The 20,472-nt window shown below is 31.2% G+C and overlaps 1 protein-coding gene and 1 long non-coding RNA gene across 3 annotated transcripts; one reads left to right on the top strand and one right to left on the bottom strand.

Annotated features, from left to right (window-relative positions):
• Nucleotides 1–21: 21 nt before the first annotated feature.
• LOC143226527 (uncharacterized) lies at nt 22–11,771 on the bottom strand. 2 transcript variants are annotated; one of them, XM_076457588.1, is made up of 2 exons: nt 11,281–11,763; nt 22–244 (listed from the first exon to the last, which is right to left on the bottom strand). In XM_076457588.1, exons 1-2 carry the CDS (start codon nt 11,675–11,677, stop codon nt 162–164), a joined length of 480 nt encoding a protein of 159 aa, XP_076313703.1. In that variant the 5' UTR covers nt 11,678–11,763; the 3' UTR covers nt 22–161. The 2 variants fall into 2 exon arrangements, with proteins under 2 accessions (XP_076313703.1, XP_076313702.1); XM_076457587.1 differs by lacking the exon at nt 22–244 and having other exon boundaries at nt 6,767–11,771.
• Nucleotides 11,772–14,413: 2,642 nt separating this feature from the next.
• LOC143226529 (uncharacterized) lies at nt 14,414–20,386 on the top strand. Its single transcript, XR_013014660.1, has 2 exons — nt 14,414–16,017; nt 17,084–20,386. It is a non-coding gene; the product is annotated as an uncharacterized LOC143226529 (long non-coding RNA).
• Nucleotides 20,387–20,472: the final 86 nt, after the last annotated feature.

Below are 20,472 nucleotides of genomic sequence, written 5' to 3' on the forward strand. Positions count from 1 at the left end.
CCCCACATCCCCTTTACTGACAGTTAGAGATGATCAACAACATTTGTACAAATAGCCGCTACAAGTTTAGGACAGCTTGTACAAAGAAATAACACAGTATAAAGTTTCTGTCAAGACAACTGAATATTACATGTCTATGATTAATTTGTCTAAACACGAGTTTATGTGGGGTGGCCAGATGTTCCAGTTTTGCTGCAATAGTGCTGTTTTTGGTGGTTTTCCCTGGTGCAGGGAGAAAAGTGATCTGAAACAATAATACATTCCAGTTTTATAATAAAACCATCAAACTATTATTCACACAAAGTCACAAATATAATAGGTATACTTTACTTGACTTGTTGTTATGACACGTATACTATTGCTCCCAAACTCTCAAAAGTTTGATTTTATTTTCCATTTGTGTGTGGTAAGAAACCCAGGTCTGATTGTCTAAACATTTAAGGCAGCGTTTATCACCAAAATATACTTTACACAATCGTGTATTTAATATTGTCCTAAAACAAAAAATAGAACTATATTCTCTTCGTAATTCAGAAAAATGTTTCACAGTAATGCTAAAACCTTAAAGCAGTATCTTTTAAAGTGTTATAGTTTCTTAAATAAATCCAGACATGAAGCAACCTATTTTAAGATAAAGTAGTTAATTAAAGATATCATGGATGTATAATTTGACTTTTTATAGTAGACAGTTATTTTGGAAAAAATGTCAATATTAATATATTTGGAAATATTATGGAACAGATCAGTAAGTTAGCTTTAAATTTGTAATAATCATTTTTATATTAGTGTGGAACAGTTCAGTAAGTTAACTTTAAATTTGTAATAATCATTTTTAAATTAGTGGCAAGACTAGATTGCCCAGGTGTTCTGCTTGGAAGTATCTACACTCTTAAGTTTATGCCATCACAGAAGCATATATATTTCAAAATTCCAAACTTGAAACCTTTTCAGTTTTAAAAAAAATATTTCGACTTAATAGAAAGGTTAAGGTACTGTAGTGTTCCAAAGAATGTAACAAGCACATCCTGTTCAACAGGGTGACAAACTTTGTCTTCACTAGCTTATCCTTTCTTTATTTCTAGTATTGCACTTTTTAAAACAATCAGGCCACCCAGTAATATCATATTGGAATTTTAGCCTGTGATTCTATGTAGTATCATAATAGAAAATCTGTTTTTTATAATAATAATATGACTTGCAAGAATAGTTAATTCATACAATAATACAAACATTCTTTGAAAATATGAGCAAGATTTGAAGAGAATTGAATACATATCTTACTAATAAGTGTAGGTGGATTTTACGTTTAGAAAATGGGTGGTGTCATGAAATCAAAGTAATGCCTTCTATAGCAAGGTCACCTTAATATCAGATATGAGACTTGCAAAGCTAGATTCTTTATTAATTGTAATAACTTTATGAACTTTAAGGCTCCCAATTTTGTCATGTGTATGTAAGCAGTTTTTCTGTATGCTGTAAATACTTTAACCATTTAGGGGTGGGCAGGTTAAAGTACACGTCATGACCTTTAGAGCGTTATTTTTAAGTTTTATTAAATAACTTCACAATTACTCATAACACTATAAATACTCAATCTTTTTTCAGAGTATTTTTTATTCTTCATGTGTAATAAAAAAAAACTAAAATTTAAGTGTTTCTGAATAAAGAATTATTTGTTGTTGAATAAGTTTGTTGAAAGGAAAATCTTTTTTTTTTTAAATTTATGTACGTAAATATCTTTATGTGCCTTTATAGTGTACTGCTGAACTCCAAACATCCCAAAAGAATGATCACTATTCAAACACTTGTGATGTGTCTTGGAACAGCTGTGAACCATATACTGTAATAAATATTTTTACAGGTTCAAACTGCCATCTTATTACTCTGGGGAATTGATAAGTTTCATGTTTTGGACATCGTCACAACTCTTGAGAGTCAATTCCAACACTACCAATAGCAAACACTCATCTGTTAAAGACTTTATTTTACAAAGTAAACACATAATCAGTAATGTAAAGAATAAGATTATATTTGCAGTACATGTATTTGTGTCTAATGTACAAATGCATATTAACTTTTTCATATATATACATTTTAATACTATGGAATAGAAATAAAGTTAAACATCTATTGCTTTGTTCCATTTATTTAAAGGACAATGAATTTGATATCACAAACCTAATTGGTCAAGTATATGAGAGCACTGCCATTATGAGCAGCAAGTGCTCTGGGGTTCAACAAAAAGTATGACAAAGCATACTTCAAACTATCAACATTCACTGTTGTCCTTCTCATTTTAATTTGGTTTGTTTTGAATTTCGTGCAAAGCTACATGAGGCCTATCTATGCCAATCATCTCTAATTTAGTAGTGAAAGAATAGATTGAAGGCAGCTAGTCATCACTACTCTGCCAACACTTGGGCTACTCTTTTACCAATGAATGGTGGGATTGATCAACACATTATAATGCCTACACGTCTGAAACGATGAGCATGTTTGGTGGGAAGAAGTCTTGAATCCACAACCCTTAAATTGTGAATCAAGCATCCTAACCACCCAGCATATGCTGAGTCCTTTAAGTTGAACAGAAAGAGTGAAATTTGTTACCCTTGTGTTCAGGTTTTTCTGAACACTTCAGATTTACTACAAGTCTTAAGTTTTCCAATGTTCATGAACAGTGGATTAATTTCAAAAAAAAAAGACGTGCACCCACATGGAACTTGAAACAATGTTGGAAACACTATAGGGTTGTCAATGCTGTAAGATCAATTGTAGCAAGTTTTGACTGTTTTGTTGAATTTCTGTGACATGTTGACATAAGGTAACAACAATCGAGGCCAAGCATTAATATAACCAGATATTAATATACTGCATGTCTTTTTCTGAATGACATTTTTACATGAATCAAAAGTACCAAATTAGATTACTTGAAAGCAGCATATCTCGCTGAGAAGTCTGCACATTATTGTCAACATTCATCACCAGAAATGTTGAAATCATTTTCAGTTACAGAGCTAAACGCTCTCAAATGTAGGCGACTTTAGGCAGGGGGTTATGCAAGATTCATTTGGTATGACATGATCATCTTGTTTACAAACTGATAATTTTATTGGAGGACTAAACAAATGATTCAGTGGAGAAAATATCCAAATGCCCCACTCCCTGTCAGCAACTGACTCCAAATCTAAAAAAATTCCTCGATTTCGAGACTTAAAGTTTTACATCCCATTATGGGCTCAATCTTGAAGATGTACAAATGAAAATGAGGACTATGAGAATGTATGATCATTTGAGTGTGACATTTGGAGCAGTCGAGAAGTTTGCAAAACATCTCAAACCCCTATTTATGGCTTTTATTTAACCCTACAAGGTTATAAAGATAGCAATAACTCTCTCGGTAAACAAAACTAGCTGTGAAAGGAGCTAAAGCTAAGAGTGATCAAAAATCACCTTAGAATCAGTATGGCAGATAAGATATTGAAAGGTCCAACAGTAATTTGCATGAACAGAGAATTTGCTCTATCCACTGATGTTGTTGACATGTTCTTTGCTACATTTCTGAGTACAACATTCAAGTTGATATAAAATCAAAGAAGAGGATCACTCCAGTTGGTGGCCTGATAACAAGTTCATGTTTTTGACCATTATTCATCAATTCACTTTTAAAGGGACTTGTTATTCATTCCCCCCAAAATGTTAGAATGATCAAAAACATTTTGATCCTTTCCAATCATGTATACAAGGAGGGTGGTTTCTAAGTGCTTTATTTAATTGTCAGATTATAGAAATCTATAGGTCCTGCAGTCAGAGACTTGGCCATCATTCTTTATTTTTCATTAAGTAAAAAGATATCACTATCTTGGAAATTGAAAGTCCCCATTGTGACTACAAAATTGGTCAAAAAAAGTTATGCTTTTTAATTTTCAGCAAAGGTTTTCACACAGTGGATTTTTTTGCTGTTTTATAACTTATTTACCTTTAAGGTATTGACCATTCCCTGTTTTTAATATTCTTTATTACAGTTTTTATTGGTCATTAGCCAAAATTATTCTGTTATTTGACATAAAACTTGTTTAAATGACACACCTCTGACTTTTCTATAGAATGGTATGCAACAGTTTCTTGTTTGCACTTTATGATTCTGAGAGAAGAAAATACTGTGATTATTATGGTACTGGAAAGAGCAGTCTACAAATATCATGGCCTAACTCGTCAGTTATGGGATTGAAACCCTGTCACAGAATGTACTTGTTCTGTCAGCTGTGTAGAATTCTAATGTTATGAGCAATCCTACTGTTCATCTGATAAAGAGTAGTCTAAGAGCTGGTGATGACTAACTGCCTTTTCTCTAGTCCATCTATTCAAAATATTGAAGGAAACTGAACAAACAAAAGTTTGTAAAATGTCTGTCTTTCTTAAACCTAATAATAATATTTTTCTTCAGCCAAATCAAACTACAGGCTGATTAACTAGTTACAGATAGTTCTTTATTGTAGAATTGATTTACTATACTTAATCACTGTCATTCTTTTAAATCATCCAATGAAAACAGTTTAACTGAAATTCATCTTTCTCAATTAAAAATGTAATACAAAGAAATATTTGTGTTTTTAATATTTTTGACCATCTAGCTTCAAAAGCTGTAAAAAATTTATGTAATGGTATTTTAGTTTTGAACTATTTTTTGTGTACTCTGTTTAATAAATTGAAGTATCTATTGTATTTAGATAGACACTAGTTTAAGACGTAACCTTAATACTTTCATTTATTTCTCATGTTGATAACAGTGAAAAATTAATTTTGTTTTTCAAAATTAGTGTTTTCATTTATCCAGTTTTGTTCAGGGAATTTTAACATCATATTTTTAATGATTATAAATTAACAGAACCATATATATTTGTTTATACACATGATATTCTGATTTCACAGTTTGTGTGTTCAGAATGTTAAGGACAATTTTTTATACCCTCATGACTGACCAGTAAATTTGAGGAACTACAACTCCAAACATTAGTTTTTGGTTTCTGCACTTGTGCTTAAAAACATCATAATTTTTTGTGGGTTATTTTGAAACATAAATGTTTTCTTAAAAATACTTAAAAGCACAATACTGATAACACATTTTTCTAAATGTTATGTACATTTATTTTTATCAGGGAATTTTTCACTTGTTTATTTTTTAAAATAGGATGTGTCTGTCTAATTTTGTAAATGATTCACTACTGTAAATTTTATTTTGTGAGTTTTCAAAATTATTTAAAAAATATAGAAGTTTTTCATTCTTTAAACTACTATTTTTACAAATTGTGATTACCAGATTCTTTAAATTTAATTTTTAGTAAAATTATTTTTTAGCTAGTAGGAAAAGAGAGAAAATAACCAGTAAATGGTACAAGACTAGTGAAGACTTAATTGTTGTTGTTTTTTGTTATGCACAAAACTATACAAAGGCCTATGTATACTCTGCCCATCATGGGTACTGAAACTCAGTTTCTAACAGTACAGGTCTGCAAACATATTACAGTGCCACTGGAGGCTTTAAATTAAGAGCGACTTGTTTTGACACATTTATGTGTCCTCTTCTGTGTTATGGAACTGAGGAAAATACGTAAATGTGTCAAAAAATTACAGCAAAGGATACTTTGTTTCATTTACTGTAATTTATTTTGCTAGCCTTTTAACTGTTACAATATTGCGTTTTAATTGTTTTTTTCCACTTCGTAACGATAACCTCTTAGGAACATCTTCCAGCTACTTAACAAATATTGTTAAAGTTTGATTATTTTAAAAACTATTTGTTGATCTTCTCATCTTTGTATTAATAATCGAAATCTTAACTTTAAGTTACCTTTTTAAAACCCTTGACTCAAATTTTAAAATAAGAAAAGAGCTTCTTTTGCTCTGTAATGATGCCTTCTCACTAGCACTTGCTTCTTGGATATTTTGTTTAATTCAAGAGAATCTTAACTTCTATATTTTGACATCTTCATTCATGTTGGAATTAGTAAATTTTAGGCTTCCCTGTACTGGAGATAAAAATTAGTTTTTCTTGTTTTTTTTTCACTCAGAATTTATTGTGTGGAAGTCACAAATTGTCTTTGTGTGTGAAAGTAGAATTACTGAAACTATGGTTAAGTTTTTGTATCTCAGAGTGGCTGGTATGAGTATTAACACTTTTATTGATAAGAGAACAGTTAAGAAGATGACCTTGGAGGGTTGAAACGTTGTTCTAACTTTTCAATAAAAGTGTTGATACCCATACCAGCCATTCCGAGATACACTTTTATTTCAAGTGGGTTTCCCGTCAACAAGGCTTTAAATTTTATTAAAGGTTTTGTGATCTTATATAAAATAAATTATTGGTTTAGAAATGACTTGCAACCTGTGAAATATTATATGAATTAGTTAGTTGTATTAACTGTTTCATTTACTGAAGGGTTGAAACATTTAGTGAAAATAAAATATTAAAAATCCATACCTAGATGGCAGTGTTTACTTATTAATGCAAATATATTCTACTAAATGCACTGATTTTCTATATTTTCAAATTTAGTATGTAGAGAGCTTGCAAATTATTAATATTGCATCACAGTAAAATTACATTTACATATTACTTCTACTTGTTTTCTTTTATATTTTTCTACTAACTACAAATTTAAATAAAACAGTTTTATGAATTAATTTTTAAAATGAAACTATCCAAAGATTTGTAGATATATTTATGTAAAATAAAAAGTTTTGTTCTGTATTCAATAATAAATAAAAATTAATTTCTGATGCACTGTTTATTCAAAATTTTTCACACAACTGCTGCACATGTTACACATTTAAATCAACATGGATATATAAAAAAATTTGAAGAGTTTCTGTTTACACTTCATATTTCATATATATGATTAACTTGTCCAATCAAAGAAACACATATTCAAAACTCCAAACTGAAAGATATTCAATGTTACAAACATTTTATTTCAACTTAATGAAGAGAATGAAGTACTGAAATGTCCCAAAAGATGTAACAAGCATGTTCTGATTAACGGAGAAACAAAATACAAGTCTCTTCCAGTTTACCTAACTAATCAATCCTCTCTTTACTTCTATGACAGCATGTTTTAAAACACTCAGGCCACCTGACCAGTTATGTCATATTGTAATTTCAGTTTGAAAATCTATATAATATCTCAATAATAATACTTTGGAAGAATAGTTAATTCACCAAATAACACAACTTTTTGAAGATATGATTAAGACTAGAACAGAAGTGAATTCAAACTCTTATTTAGATAAAGTTGAACTGTATGTTACAAAGAAATGGCTCATGCAATGAAATCAAAGGTTACTGCTCATTGTAATGCTCATTTACAAACAACTGGGTAGAACAGTAGTTATAAAACATTTCAAGCTCCCATACCACTTTAATTTCTTGAAATTACAAACCCAGGTGTAATTTAAAAACAAAAATACCTAGTAACAAAAATTTGTATTTTTAACACTCACCCATTAATGCAAAGGATGTGATTGTTTTTTTCTGGCACCACTAAAGAATGCGTGGTAACATTTTTGTCAATTTTAATGGAAACAAATACTGGTGTGTCTAAGCAGTTAGAGGGTGAGTTTAACAAGTAGAATAGCATATATACACATGGAAAGCTCAGATATGGAGTATTACAAATATTATGATTTTTTATATTAATTGTGTCATGTAGTCATTAAAATAACTAGTGTTGAATTCACACACAGGTAATTTTCTGTTTAGGTACACAATTACCACATACAAAGAACGTTAATATATTGAATGAAATACAGCTTAGATCCACTTATTACGCTTATTTGATGCCATAAAAAAATGGTTAGACAATTTAATATTCTACTTGAATTTTAGCTTGAAAAAAAAAGAAAGAAACCCATTAAAATTATATATTTCTCTAACTTATTGAATAGTTACTTGGTGATTTATACAAAAATATAAAACCTCTATCAGTGTTTCAAAGTTTAATACAATGTTAACTGCTTGTGTAAACCAACATCTTTATTCTGTCATGGAAACATCTAACTTTAAGTACGCTTGTATTACTACCGACAACAGTAAACTTGCAGTTTTTAAAACAACAAAACCTTATATTTTGCAGTGAAAAATATTTTAACAGTATTTTTTTATCAAATGTTATGAAAATAATTTATTTGGTTTCATTCATCTTTTTATTTTAGCTTTGAAAGGAAAGAAAAAACAATATACGCCATAATTTAATAATGGTTATATCGAAAACAAATTCTTATTTACCTCTAATATAATATTTTTACATTTCATCTTGTAATTTCACCACAAGTACTAACTTAAATTTCATTCTGATGGTCATGATATTACAGGTTTATACAAAATTTATTTTAAAAAAATTAAAATAAATATAGAGCTATAGTACTCTAAAAATAATTTGAATTTCGGTAAATGTTTTACCAGGTGGTCTCATTACAGTTTAAAAGGCCTGTTATTTTCTCTGATTGATTGTTACAATGTAATTAATCTACCAAAAAAATTGCATCACAAAATTCATAGTTGTAAAGATGATAGAAAAGGGTAAAATTAAATTTTAACCTGCAAAAAATGAAGAAAATGTTACTAAAGTATTAAATAAACCTATGCAAGAACACAACATCGTGAAATGCATTTAATATATAATCGAGACATTAAATAATCATAAGACTGGCTGTAATTTAACAAACAAATCTATTTAAACAAACAGTAAAAGTAAGGTTTTAAAATAACTGTCAGCTAGTGTATTATATGTAAACAGTAGTACTTCACTATATTGTGGAGTACAACAGAAGCAATACACATAACACACAAATCTTTGTGAATAGTGAGTTTTATTTCCATGAAATGTCGACTCCATATAGACTATGAAATACAGCATTAAGTAGCATAAGATTAGGCAGGTTTATTTTAATAACTAATATACAGTCCATCTAAAATTGAGAGGACTAGTACTACCACCTCCATAGTATAGTCTAACATCATATTTACCAGCTAACTAAATTAAATAAATTTTGAGAAATCAAGCTTGGGCAACAAGCTTTGTCAGCCAGTAAAAATTAAGATCTTTATTAAATGCATTCATGGCATATTCACAGAGTAATTATAATTGGTGAACATCAGTTACATCAACAGTTACTAAAATATATAAAAGCCAGTGCATTTTGGTAACACTACATTCCAAAAATAGTGTTTATGATGTGTCGCTTAGCAACAAAACTATTACCTGATATTGGTGTCAGTACATGTACTCAAAGTATATAATGAAATGTATCAACAACAAAAACTGGAAAATATTTGCTGATTTCTTAATTTCGAGTCTCTGTTGATTTTTGTTTTTATTTGTTTGAAATTAAACACAAAACTACTTAATGCTCTGCCCACCAAGGATATCAAAAGTAGCATAAGACTAGACGTATTTATTTTAATAATAAATAAATTCACATACAACTGTTAACATGCAATAAAGCCATGTTATCAAAGAGCAGTACTAGAAATTTAATCATGCTAATGTCTGAAATGAAACAAAAATACCTTAAATACTTAAAATAATATTTTTCTAATTCCATATTATCAGATAACAGAAAGTTCCCCCAAAAAATGCACCACAGAAGCAACAGCACTGATACAGGAAGCCATGGTCATTTTTACTTGTAAAAGCAACAGAGGATTTTATCACTCTGCACTTGGAAACAGGTAAAGCATAAATTAGTTGTAAACACCATACAAGTTTTATATTCAATATATTAATATTTTTCCATCTAAGCTTATTAAGTTAAAACCTCAATTATATGTAACCTCATTACTTGTAACAATTTCTACCTTTCATTTTCTACATCTCCAGCAGAAAAATTCTTTTTAGTTAATACCTTTTATTTACATTAGGCTTAGAACTGAAGCCTTCATCACTGTTGCTAGGTGTATCAATACTCTTTAGTATACAACTATAATTTTTGGCATCAACTGCAAATTCATTACTCATTTCCACAAGATTACTATCAGACAGTGACTTTGCAATTAATTTTTGTTTATTAATATTTTTACTGGTTCCACTTTTAGTATCTAGTATGTTATATGGAACAGATACAGCACGATAAGTCTTTCTTGTGTCCATCACACTCCATTTTTTGCTAACTTTCCTAGATTCTGAGTCCTTTCCTTTGATACAATCCTTAATGTTATTTTCCATACTGTTGCTTCTGGCAATTTCTTCAACTTCTAAGATAGGAGCAGATGGGTCCTTGGGGTCAAAGTTTCCATGCTAACTTTACTTAATAACCTTGCAGGAAGATGTAAAGCTTCTGTATTTCTGTAAACTGGTTCAAGTGTTCCGAGGAAGAATGGAAAATGAACTCGATAACCAAAACACACAACAAAAATTAAGCAAACTATGATAAAAATAAAAACTGTAACAGGAAGCCACAGGAATGAAGGAATTTCTAAATAAAGCAACCTGGTGAAACGTCCAATGTGAGTTCCAAGTAATCCAGCAGGGTGGAGCACAAATTTTGAAATGCTTTCTGATAAAGCCATTAAAGGAGTAACTTCCCAAAATGGATCTACTAGAATACTCTTGTAGTACTTTTCACAAGGATTTTCTTCCACTGTGAGTCCTGATTTAAACCATGCTTTTAAGCTCTGCCACCAGGTCATATCACTAGTTGAACATTCCTCAGGTACAGAGCCATGAGATAAACTAGCATGTTTCTTTGCCAACTGTACCTTATACAGATATATCCAATCAATACAAAAACTGACTATGAATATTATGGCCAGTGATCTTACAATAATCTGAAACCAACTCTTGTTCATAAAATGAACCTTAAGTAAAACGAAACCAAAAAAGCATAGTACAGGAATAGTCAATTCTGACAGCCATATAACTCTATATACAAATTCCAACCATGATTCTTTGATAACATGCTGTTCACTGACAGTACTTCTAGAAATCAACTCTGACAAATTCTGATCAAGTTCGTAAATATACTTATCTGGGTATTCTACAAACAAATTGAAAGCTTCAATATAATTTGAAGATAACCTTACATTTATCTGAATCTCTCTGCTATTTTTCAATTTGAAATCAAAAGGCTTAAATTTGTTCAAAAGTTTATTCACTAAGCGCTTTAAATATATGTACTCACACTTACAAAATCCCTTAGTATTTTCCAAAATGGATTTCTTGCAGTTATTTAGATCATTTTGTAAATTATGGCAGTTACATAGCTTAGTATTATTCTTAATTTCACCTAGGTTTTCATTCGATTTCACATCGCCTTTGTCATTCTTCTTAAGGTCCTCATCTTGAAATTGAGTTTCATCAGTGTATCTTTTAATGTTATTAATTCTATCGCGGTTGATAGCATTACGATCATAATCAAACATGACATGTGGATCTACCCATCCGTTTCTAACTTCATCTGTGGGACCAAACCACTGGTTCATTTCTTCTTTGGTTGGGATTTTCGCCCGACCACTAAATTCCCTTTTTGTTTTGACATCATTGTTAGTGTTACTACTGATACTAGAACTAGCAATAGTACTTTCGTCTTGTTTATAATTATGTCCACTAGAACAAAGTATTTTTACTATAACAATATACGTTATTATATGTGCTTTAAACACGATTTTTCGCATTTCTAACATAACTACTTCAGTAACAGCTAGAAATTTATTTCACCTAACTTCTTCAACCATCAACTAAACCAAAACATATACCATTACGCTACCTATGAATGAAAACAACAGTTAACACCACAAAAATACATTCAAGTTTTTGGTTTCTTGAAACATATATTTATGTATTTCAGTGTATATTTTTTGTCTAAGATATTAATTATTCACCAGTTAAACGTCATATTTTACACTGATTGTCTTATATGAAACATAGGTAACATATGAAGTTCTTAACAAACATCGAGTACATTATAAATAATAATAAAACTAGCCTGCAAATTTAAATTTAATAAAAGTTGTTTGGATTTAATGATAAATTTTCAATAATTTAGCCACGCAAATTTCGAAAATAATAGTCATTTTTATATCACATTAGGATTTTTAACAAATCGCAAATAAAAGTCTCTTACTTAGGTTAACTTACTTACCATAATGGCATTTTCACTGAAGAAAATGGAAGAATATTGACAACAAATGAATATGCATCCTCATTTATTCTGGTATTGTGCGTGTGAAATCTTTGTCTTTCAGTCTCAAAACTATTTGTTGTAGGCTTTCTTTTATGGATTGACTCTGGAGTATCTCGTTTAAATTACCAGCAGGACTCAGCTATCATGCTTATGTTCCACCTTCTCTCATATCTCATTTACTTTTCACTGATGTCTTGATGAAACCGTTCCCTTTCTTCTTCACTGACGGCACCGAGATTTTTAGGGAAATGGTCAATATGAGAATGCAAGAAATAAACTTTCAAGCATGTTATTGACAATATTTTCTTGACTTGGGTTTTGTTCTTTCCTAAACATTTGTCAATAACATTTTTAAAGGTAATCTACACTTCTTTTTCTATTTTCGAACTGTTCATCCGAAGTTAGTTTCCTAATATGAAACCCAAAAAAGTCCCTTCTTTAAGTTTTGCTTTAGAAAGAGTTGGGAATTACTCACACAGATACTTGAAATAGTCGCTATCTTTGTCTGAAGCCTTTAGAAACTGTTTCATCACTCACAATTTTATGTGAAGTGGAGGTAATAAAATGTTCTTTATGTCAACTAAACTTTCATATTCAATGTTTATTTTTCTAAATTCTGGTAACAGGCTTACTCTGCGTTGCTATTGTTTATTTATCCAGGTTTGATTTGGTTTGTTTTGAATTTCGCGCAAAGCTACACGAAGGCTATCTGCGCTGGCAGTCCATAATTTAGTAGTGTGAGACCAGAAGAAAGGCAGCTAGTCATCACCACCCACCGCCAACTTTTGGGCTATTTTTTTTACCAACGAATAGTGGGATTGACCGTAACATTATAACGCTCTCAACGGGTGAAATAAATTCTTATTGCAATTTCCACATTCGGAAGAGTTAAGATTAGGCCATATTTTAAAATAATGTTGTATTAATTTTAAAAAGTCTTCGTTTTGCACTTACTTATCTTCATTTGTCCAACAGAACAGTTAAAATGCTCAACTCTTTATGTAGTGATGCTTCTAAATCTTTAGTGTGTTTTGCAGCCTATTACAGGCTCTCCTTTTGCCCTCTACGACATATTTTCAAATCTATCAGGAATCCAAAAAGATTATTTACCTATGCATAGGCATAAATGTAACACACAATTTGCAATCAGAGAGAGAAATGTGTCGACTTGAAATTTTTTCTTCACACACAATGCAGCTTCAATTACTTTGTTTTCATCAAAGGATATCTCTTGATTTCACGTCCTGTAGAACTTTTGTATTACGGCCCAGCATGGCCAGGTGGGTTAAGACGTGCGACTCCTAATCTGAGAGTTGCGGGTTCGCATCCCCGCTGCACCAAACATACTCGCCCTTTCAGCTGTGGGGGCGTTATAATATGTGGTCAATCCCACTATTCGTTGGTAAAAGAGTAGGCCAAGAGTTGGCGATGACTAGCTGCCTTCCCTCTAGTCTTACACTACTAAATTAGGGACGGCTAGCGTAAATAGCCCTCAAGTAACTGTGCACAAAATTCAAAAACAAAACAAAAAAGAACCTTTGTAATCTCTATAAATATCCTTTTCTCATGCTATTTTTTTATAATTAGAAAATTGATCATGAAAGTCAGTGAGTTATTATTTTCAGGCTATTCCTGAATCTATAGTTTCTTTTCGCAGAGCTTGACTGGTTTTATTCGTTCGAGTATTGCACTCCAAATATGTGTGAGAATCATAGAAACTTCTTCAGGAAGCGAGATTGGACTTCATGTACTGAATAAGTTTTTTGTTGCTAATTGTCTGAAAGCATTCTTAAAACTTCTTGAATGTGTGTGTGTCTGATTGACAATATCTTGATTGCATCCACATGAAGTGACCATTTTATTTCAGAAAGTCATTTTAGGACAGGTCTCTGAAGTCTAACAGAATTTTAAAAAATGAACTAGCGATATTTGGATGAAAGAAAGTGCACATACAACTGTTTAACCGCTCTAGAAAAAGATATCATTTCAAGACTCAGCAGCACATAATCCAATTAAAAAAAGGGATGAGAGGAACAATTAATTAAGAAACAAATTACAAGAGGACTCACTCCTCATATTTTAGCTTTCATTCCATTGTAGCAACCTGAAATATTTTAGGCGTTGTTATGAGACTGACTATGCATATTGTTTGTTTATTTGTAATTAATCACAAAGCTATACAATGGGCTATCTGTGTTCTGTCCACCACAGGTATCGAAACGCGGGTTCTGGCAGGATGAATCCGCAAATATATCGCTGTACCACTAGGAGGTGAAACACAAGTAGCATCATTTCGTGAATATAGTCAAATATTGACCAATTTCATCTTTTAATGCTGATCAGAGCAGTTCAGCTTTAAAATACCAAAGATTCCACAAGTTAGGTATTTGTCTTACTTATTAAAAATATACGGTTTTTCTCTTAGGCCTTTTTACGCTTCGCAGCACCATTTCATATCATTTTAAGCTTTCCGCCATTATTTAATCAATTTCATTGCCACTGTTTCTAACACCTTCTATCATATGTTTAAATGAAAACTATTTTTAAAATTTTAAGCATTATTTTTAGCAGAACATTTCATAATTTAAAAATATATATGTCAAAATGTTAATTTTTTCAATAGAGGTGCAGTAAATAATATCTAATAGCTGTTATAATATAGATTTTTAAATATTATTTCATATTATGGTTTGTAGTGATCAGGGTTATACATTAAAAGAATTAGGAGATTCAGTAAGATTGGTAAATAAAAATGGTAAAGTTTTAAATTAGAGCTTAGTGGTGTAATTTGTACAGCAGCGAAAGATCAGACTTAGAATGCATAATGGTATTTTTTAGGCTTACTGTAGTTCATCTTGCTGGTAAATCTTTAAACAGATTAAATACATTGTTTTATTAAACAAAAACAATCTAAAAACTAGTCTGTTTGTGCTTTTACTTCAGTCTAGATCTATTAGTTTAAATTCAGTTTATAGATAGAGTATTAATGAGACCAAATGTATTATTATTGTTAATATTAGTAATACGTTAACATCAAATAAAGGCAAGTTATCACTTCTTTAAACGGAAGATAAACTTAATTACTTTAGTGTGAACGTAAAGTAGTGATACAATACTGTAATATATTTGATTCTGAAATTTTAGGCTTAACAATGTAGACTACTGGTAGTGGTGTTTACATTTAATATTGAGTAGTTATTTCCAGGTTAGAAATACAATGCTTCAGATAAATGTTGGAGTTAAGCATTCACAGGTGTGATGTATGCAATAAGTGGGTTTTATTTGGGAACTTGGGACTGCTTGTACTTTTAGGGAAGCAGGTAGTAAATACTGCAATTTGTATGTAGTTTGTACTTGTAGATTGGAGATGGAGGCTTTAAAGTAGAGACAGTAGATAGAGAATCTAATAAAATCAATGAAAAAAATCAATCAGGAAACAGACAGAAACTTACACAAAGAAATAAAAAAATTTGGAAAACAGTATCAAAAAACAGCTAAGCCAGTCACTGAATTTATAAACCAGTTGAGTTAATAATTAAGCTGTTATTAATACAGTTTTCCAATCATTGACTTCCCCTTATAGGCTCCCAATTATTGTTTAACACTTGGTATTAAACCATACTGTTCTTTTTATCCTTTTTTATTATTTGTTTGCTTTATCCACACGTGTAAATATACTTACCTTTTGTATAACTTTCTTTGTCGTTTTTTAACCCTTGACTTTATTTATTACTGAGATGTAAAGAGTCAAGTCAACTGTGAAAAATGGCAGTTGGATTTCAACAGAAGCTTAAATTTCTACATGCAAGGCATAATTCAGCTAACAATTACTTTCAGGAGGTAAGAGTACTATTACAACTAAAACTAAAAGTAATTGATCTGATTGTAATGAACCTATTCTATTGGGTAACGAATTTCAACTCTTGGCTTGTGCAGAGGAGGAACTGTTGGAGGGAAGGAAAACCAAAGGGTCAGAGAAAAGATGTGGAGAATATAACTGATAAAGCAAGAGATGTAATGAAGGGGCTAACAGTGATGTATCTTGAGAATAATGATGTAGGGAAAAGTAGGTCAGAGGAAGAACTGATTAATAACTACAAGAGGTTGATAACAGTGTATAAAAGAAAGGGCTATAAAATAATTGTGTCAGGCATATTGCCAAGAATTAATTGTGGGAATAAAACTGAGTAGGGCACTGAAAGCTAAATGTTAGACTTAAGTTAATATATAAGGATAAACAGATTGGCTGGTTGAACTTGTGGGATCAGTTCATTTGGAGAAAGGAGCTTTCTTGAATGAATAGATCACATTTAAAAAGGTAAGAGCTGGCTTGCTTGCAAGGGCCATTAATTTGGTTGTGTGTGAAGTTTTAAACTGAGGCTAGATAGTGGTGAGGGCCACAATAAAATAAATGGTAAGATAAGATGTAGAGAAGAGTTTAGTAGAGAAAAATAGCATAAAAGTAGTTATAAGGGTTGGCTTATTTGTTATTACCATAATGCTAGATCCATAAGAAATAAGATAGATAACCTTAAGGCACTGGAAGGAATGGAGGATTTTGATATAATGGGAATAACTGAAACATGGTTAAATGCAGATAGTTTTGATGGCACAAATAAATGTTTGTAGATTATTTGATATGGATGGAGTACTAAAGAGAGAGGTAGGAGTGGTTTTATTTATAAAATGTGAGTTGCATCCTGTTAAAAGTTGAAGATACCAAAGATAATGGCAAGGATGTTGAATTAATTTGGATTTCTATTAGAGCATGTAAAGAGAAAGGCATTTAGTAGAAATGGTTTACAGACCACCAAAAGATACTGATGAAACTAGTGAGATCATTTTACAGTGATCTTAAATTTTCAGATGTTAATGAGGTCATAATTATAGGTGATTTTAATTTCAGGCACAAAGATTGGGAAATTCTGGGTCAAACCATGAGGGAGAAAGATTTTTGGAAATTGTTCAAGATGTTTTTCTTCACCAATTGGTCATGGAAACAATGCTATTTTAGATTTATTGTTAAATTCTAATACAGAAATTGTTGAGAGGGTGGAACTTGGTGAATGTCTGGGTGTAAGTGGTCATTGCTCAATGTTTTGTTGCATATGAAGATTGGAAATAACGATATCTTGGTTAAATAAGTTTTTAAGGGTTCTGACCAAAATTATCTGTTGTAAGTTGAATAGCTGAGTTATTTGAAGACACTGATAAAATGTGAAACATTTTTTAAGGATAAATTTTGAATATTCAGGATAAATATATTCTTTGCAGAAAGAAAAATGCAATTGCAAGTTAAGAAACAGTTGTCTCACAAAGGGTGTAAGAGATAAAATTAATGAAAATCATCACAAATTTAATAAATTTAAATTGACTTGTATGATGGAAGATTACAGAAGATCAAGAAGGTTGGTCAAACAGTAATTAAGTCATCAAAAAGGATGTATGGAAAAAGGTTGGCTGAAAATGTGAACAATAACAGTAACGATTTCTTTAAGTAGATTAAGAGTAAACAAAATGTTAAAATGGGGTAGGCCCTTGAGGGATAATGGAAGCTAGTAGTTGATGAGTATGAGATAGCTGGGTTATTAAATTCTGCTCTTTCTTCAGTTTTCACTCATGAAGGTTTAAGCATTATTCTTCATCTTGAACAGTTAATAGATAGAAACAAGGTCAGACAATATGATTGCATTAATTCTGAGCTTGTTAAGAAAAAATGGGAAGTTTAAAGTAAGGCTCATGGGCCAGATAATATTCTCCAAAGGTTTTGAATAAGGTTAAGAATCGGGTATGCGAGCAACTTGCTGTTGTTTTTAAAAATCCTTGAACAGTGGGCAAGTGCCAAAGGATTAGAAGTTAACTAATGTCACTTTTCTTTTCAAGGGAGGCAATAAAAACTGTTCCAGTAATTATAGGCCTACTAGTCTTACATCAGTTGTGGGAAAAGTTTTGGAAAGTCTGATAAGATATTATTTGCAAAGTTTTTTAATAAAGTTTCGAATTTTATTGGATAGTCAACATGGTGTCAGTGTGGGAGAATCTTGCTTCACAAGACATTCATTGAAAAGAGTACTGCTTATGTAGATGAGGGTAAAGATGAAGGTTTGGTATAGCAGGATTTTCAGAAGACATTTGACAAGGTGCTATATAAGAGTTGTAAAAATATCTATATAGGTGTGTGGGATAAATTAACTAATTGGAGAGTGGTTAGATGGAAGAAAGTGTTGTTATAAACGGAATTCACTTACTCTGGATTAATTGCAATTAATTAATTGCTGTACTAGCAGGAGGCAAAATATTGATAAACAGCTACAAACCGTGAATTACATTTGACCTCTATGGAAGGTAGTTTATCGCACGTGAATAAGAAATCAAATTGTATTTTTTTCTTAATCTAGATTTTTAGTTACAGCATGCTTCCATAAAACTTTTTTTACATCAATGAGTTTGTTTGTTTTTAATATTAATTTCCTAAATTTAAACGTGGGACAAAACTTAAGAAGTAATGTGAAAAGTGTAGCCTGTTTGTAAAGTTTTCCGTTTCCACACGCGGATTGTGTATCTAACATCTTTCTATCGATCTATTAATATTTTGGGGAAAGAATGGCCAGATTAATCGTGAGATTGTATGTGTAAAAGATAATTGTGGTTTGGTATGGCTTTCTGAGGATGTGAAAAATTTGCGATGTTTCTATCACGTGCTAAGTTTCTGCTTCCTCAGTACCTATCCCATACAGCAAGAATACCATGACGAAAGTTGGGTGTTTTTATATAACCTTTGAGGCAAGTAAGTGTTCACATTTTGAAATGGTCATTTATTTATTGTTGTATTCTGAGAAAATCGTGCTGTATTTTTAATTAAATTTGTCATAGAAAATTTTAATACAGATGTTACATGATACAAAGTTGAGTACGCAAATCTTTAGATTGTTACATTAAAAATAAACTCACCAAAACTGTTCTTTTGTAAATATTAGTGGAAAAATATATTTTTCTGGTTTTGTTACATTTAGATAAGCTAAGTTGAACATCTAATTACTTAAAAAAACAACAACAAAACATTACAACCCTGTCATCATTGTTTTTGCGCAAAGCTACATAGTGGGCTCTCTGCACCTTATCCACCATGGAGAATCGAACTCAGAATTTTAGCACATTAATGTCCATAAATTTATTGTTTACCCACTATTTATTGCTATGAGATCAAAAAAGTATTTTAGGGTGCGATATTAAATCTTACGAAAACTTCTTTGTAAACATCAGTAAAAGGATGTCAGTTCTCTCTGGTTTTGTACAATTTACATAGACATTTCAGGAAAGATTATTCAAATAGCATATTTTTATAAATAAAGCCAGTCATCGTGTCTAGGCTCGGCATAGCCAGGTGGGTTAAGGCGTGCAACTCGTAATCCAAAGGTAGCGGGTTCGCATCCCTGTCGCGCCAAACATGCTCGCCCTTTTAACCATGGGGGCGTTATAAATGTGACGGTCAATCCCACTAATCGTTGGTAAAATAGACCAAGAGTTGGCGGTGGATGGTGATGACTGCCTTCCCTCTAGTCTTACACTGCTAAAAGTGCAGATAGCCCTCGAGTAGCTTTGCGCAAAATTCAAAAACAAACAAATCGTGGCGTCTATCCGAGTGTTTGTCTGATCTCTGTACAACCACATCCTGCGCTGCGTTTAAAAAACTATGCACACAGGTAAAACTCAACATTCACTTTTGAAACGACAGAATGGGAATGAATAATATTAATACAAAATTCATTTGACAAGCAGGATATTCTACATTAAACTGTTAGGAATGAACCACATTACCATTCACATTCCAAAATGTGACATAACTTACTAAAAATGTATGTTTACTGTATGTTACTATTCAGTGGTTCTTAACATGACTGAAATACGCAACAATTACTTTTCACTATAGGCGGTATAAGTTGTTCAGAGCTTTAGCTCCAAGTGAAACTCAATTAACCTTAACTTTTCCCCTCACTGGGGACAGTTAGTTTTGCTTGTATCAGAATAGATGAAATTACTTTGTGTTTGGACTGAATCAGTTTATTTCTGGAACACTGTATAAATTTAAATAATAAAAAAAGAACATTTGATTTATATAATTATTGTTTCTTATTAAGGAAAGCCCAAATAAATGAATATATAAACTATTTGATTTACAATAAAAATGTGAATTGTGTAAACATTGCATTGATACCCGTGTTTTACCTGTTTAAAAAAAACAACACCTCATTAAAGACACAGTTCTGGTTTTACTTGATATGTGTCATTTTTTTC

The sequence above is a fragment of the Tachypleus tridentatus genome, chromosome 9 (assembly GCF_004210375.1).
Source record: "Tachypleus tridentatus isolate NWPU-2018 chromosome 9, ASM421037v1, whole genome shotgun sequence".
NCBI classification, from domain to species: Eukaryota; Metazoa; Arthropoda; class Merostomata; order Xiphosura; family Limulidae; genus Tachypleus; species Tachypleus tridentatus.

What these genes read in the sequence shown, in the direction of transcription:
- LOC143226527 (XM_076457587.1), bottom strand. Translation starts at nt 11,677, where the DNA reads ATGTTAGAAATGCGAAAAATCGTGTTTAAAGCACATATAATAACGTAT.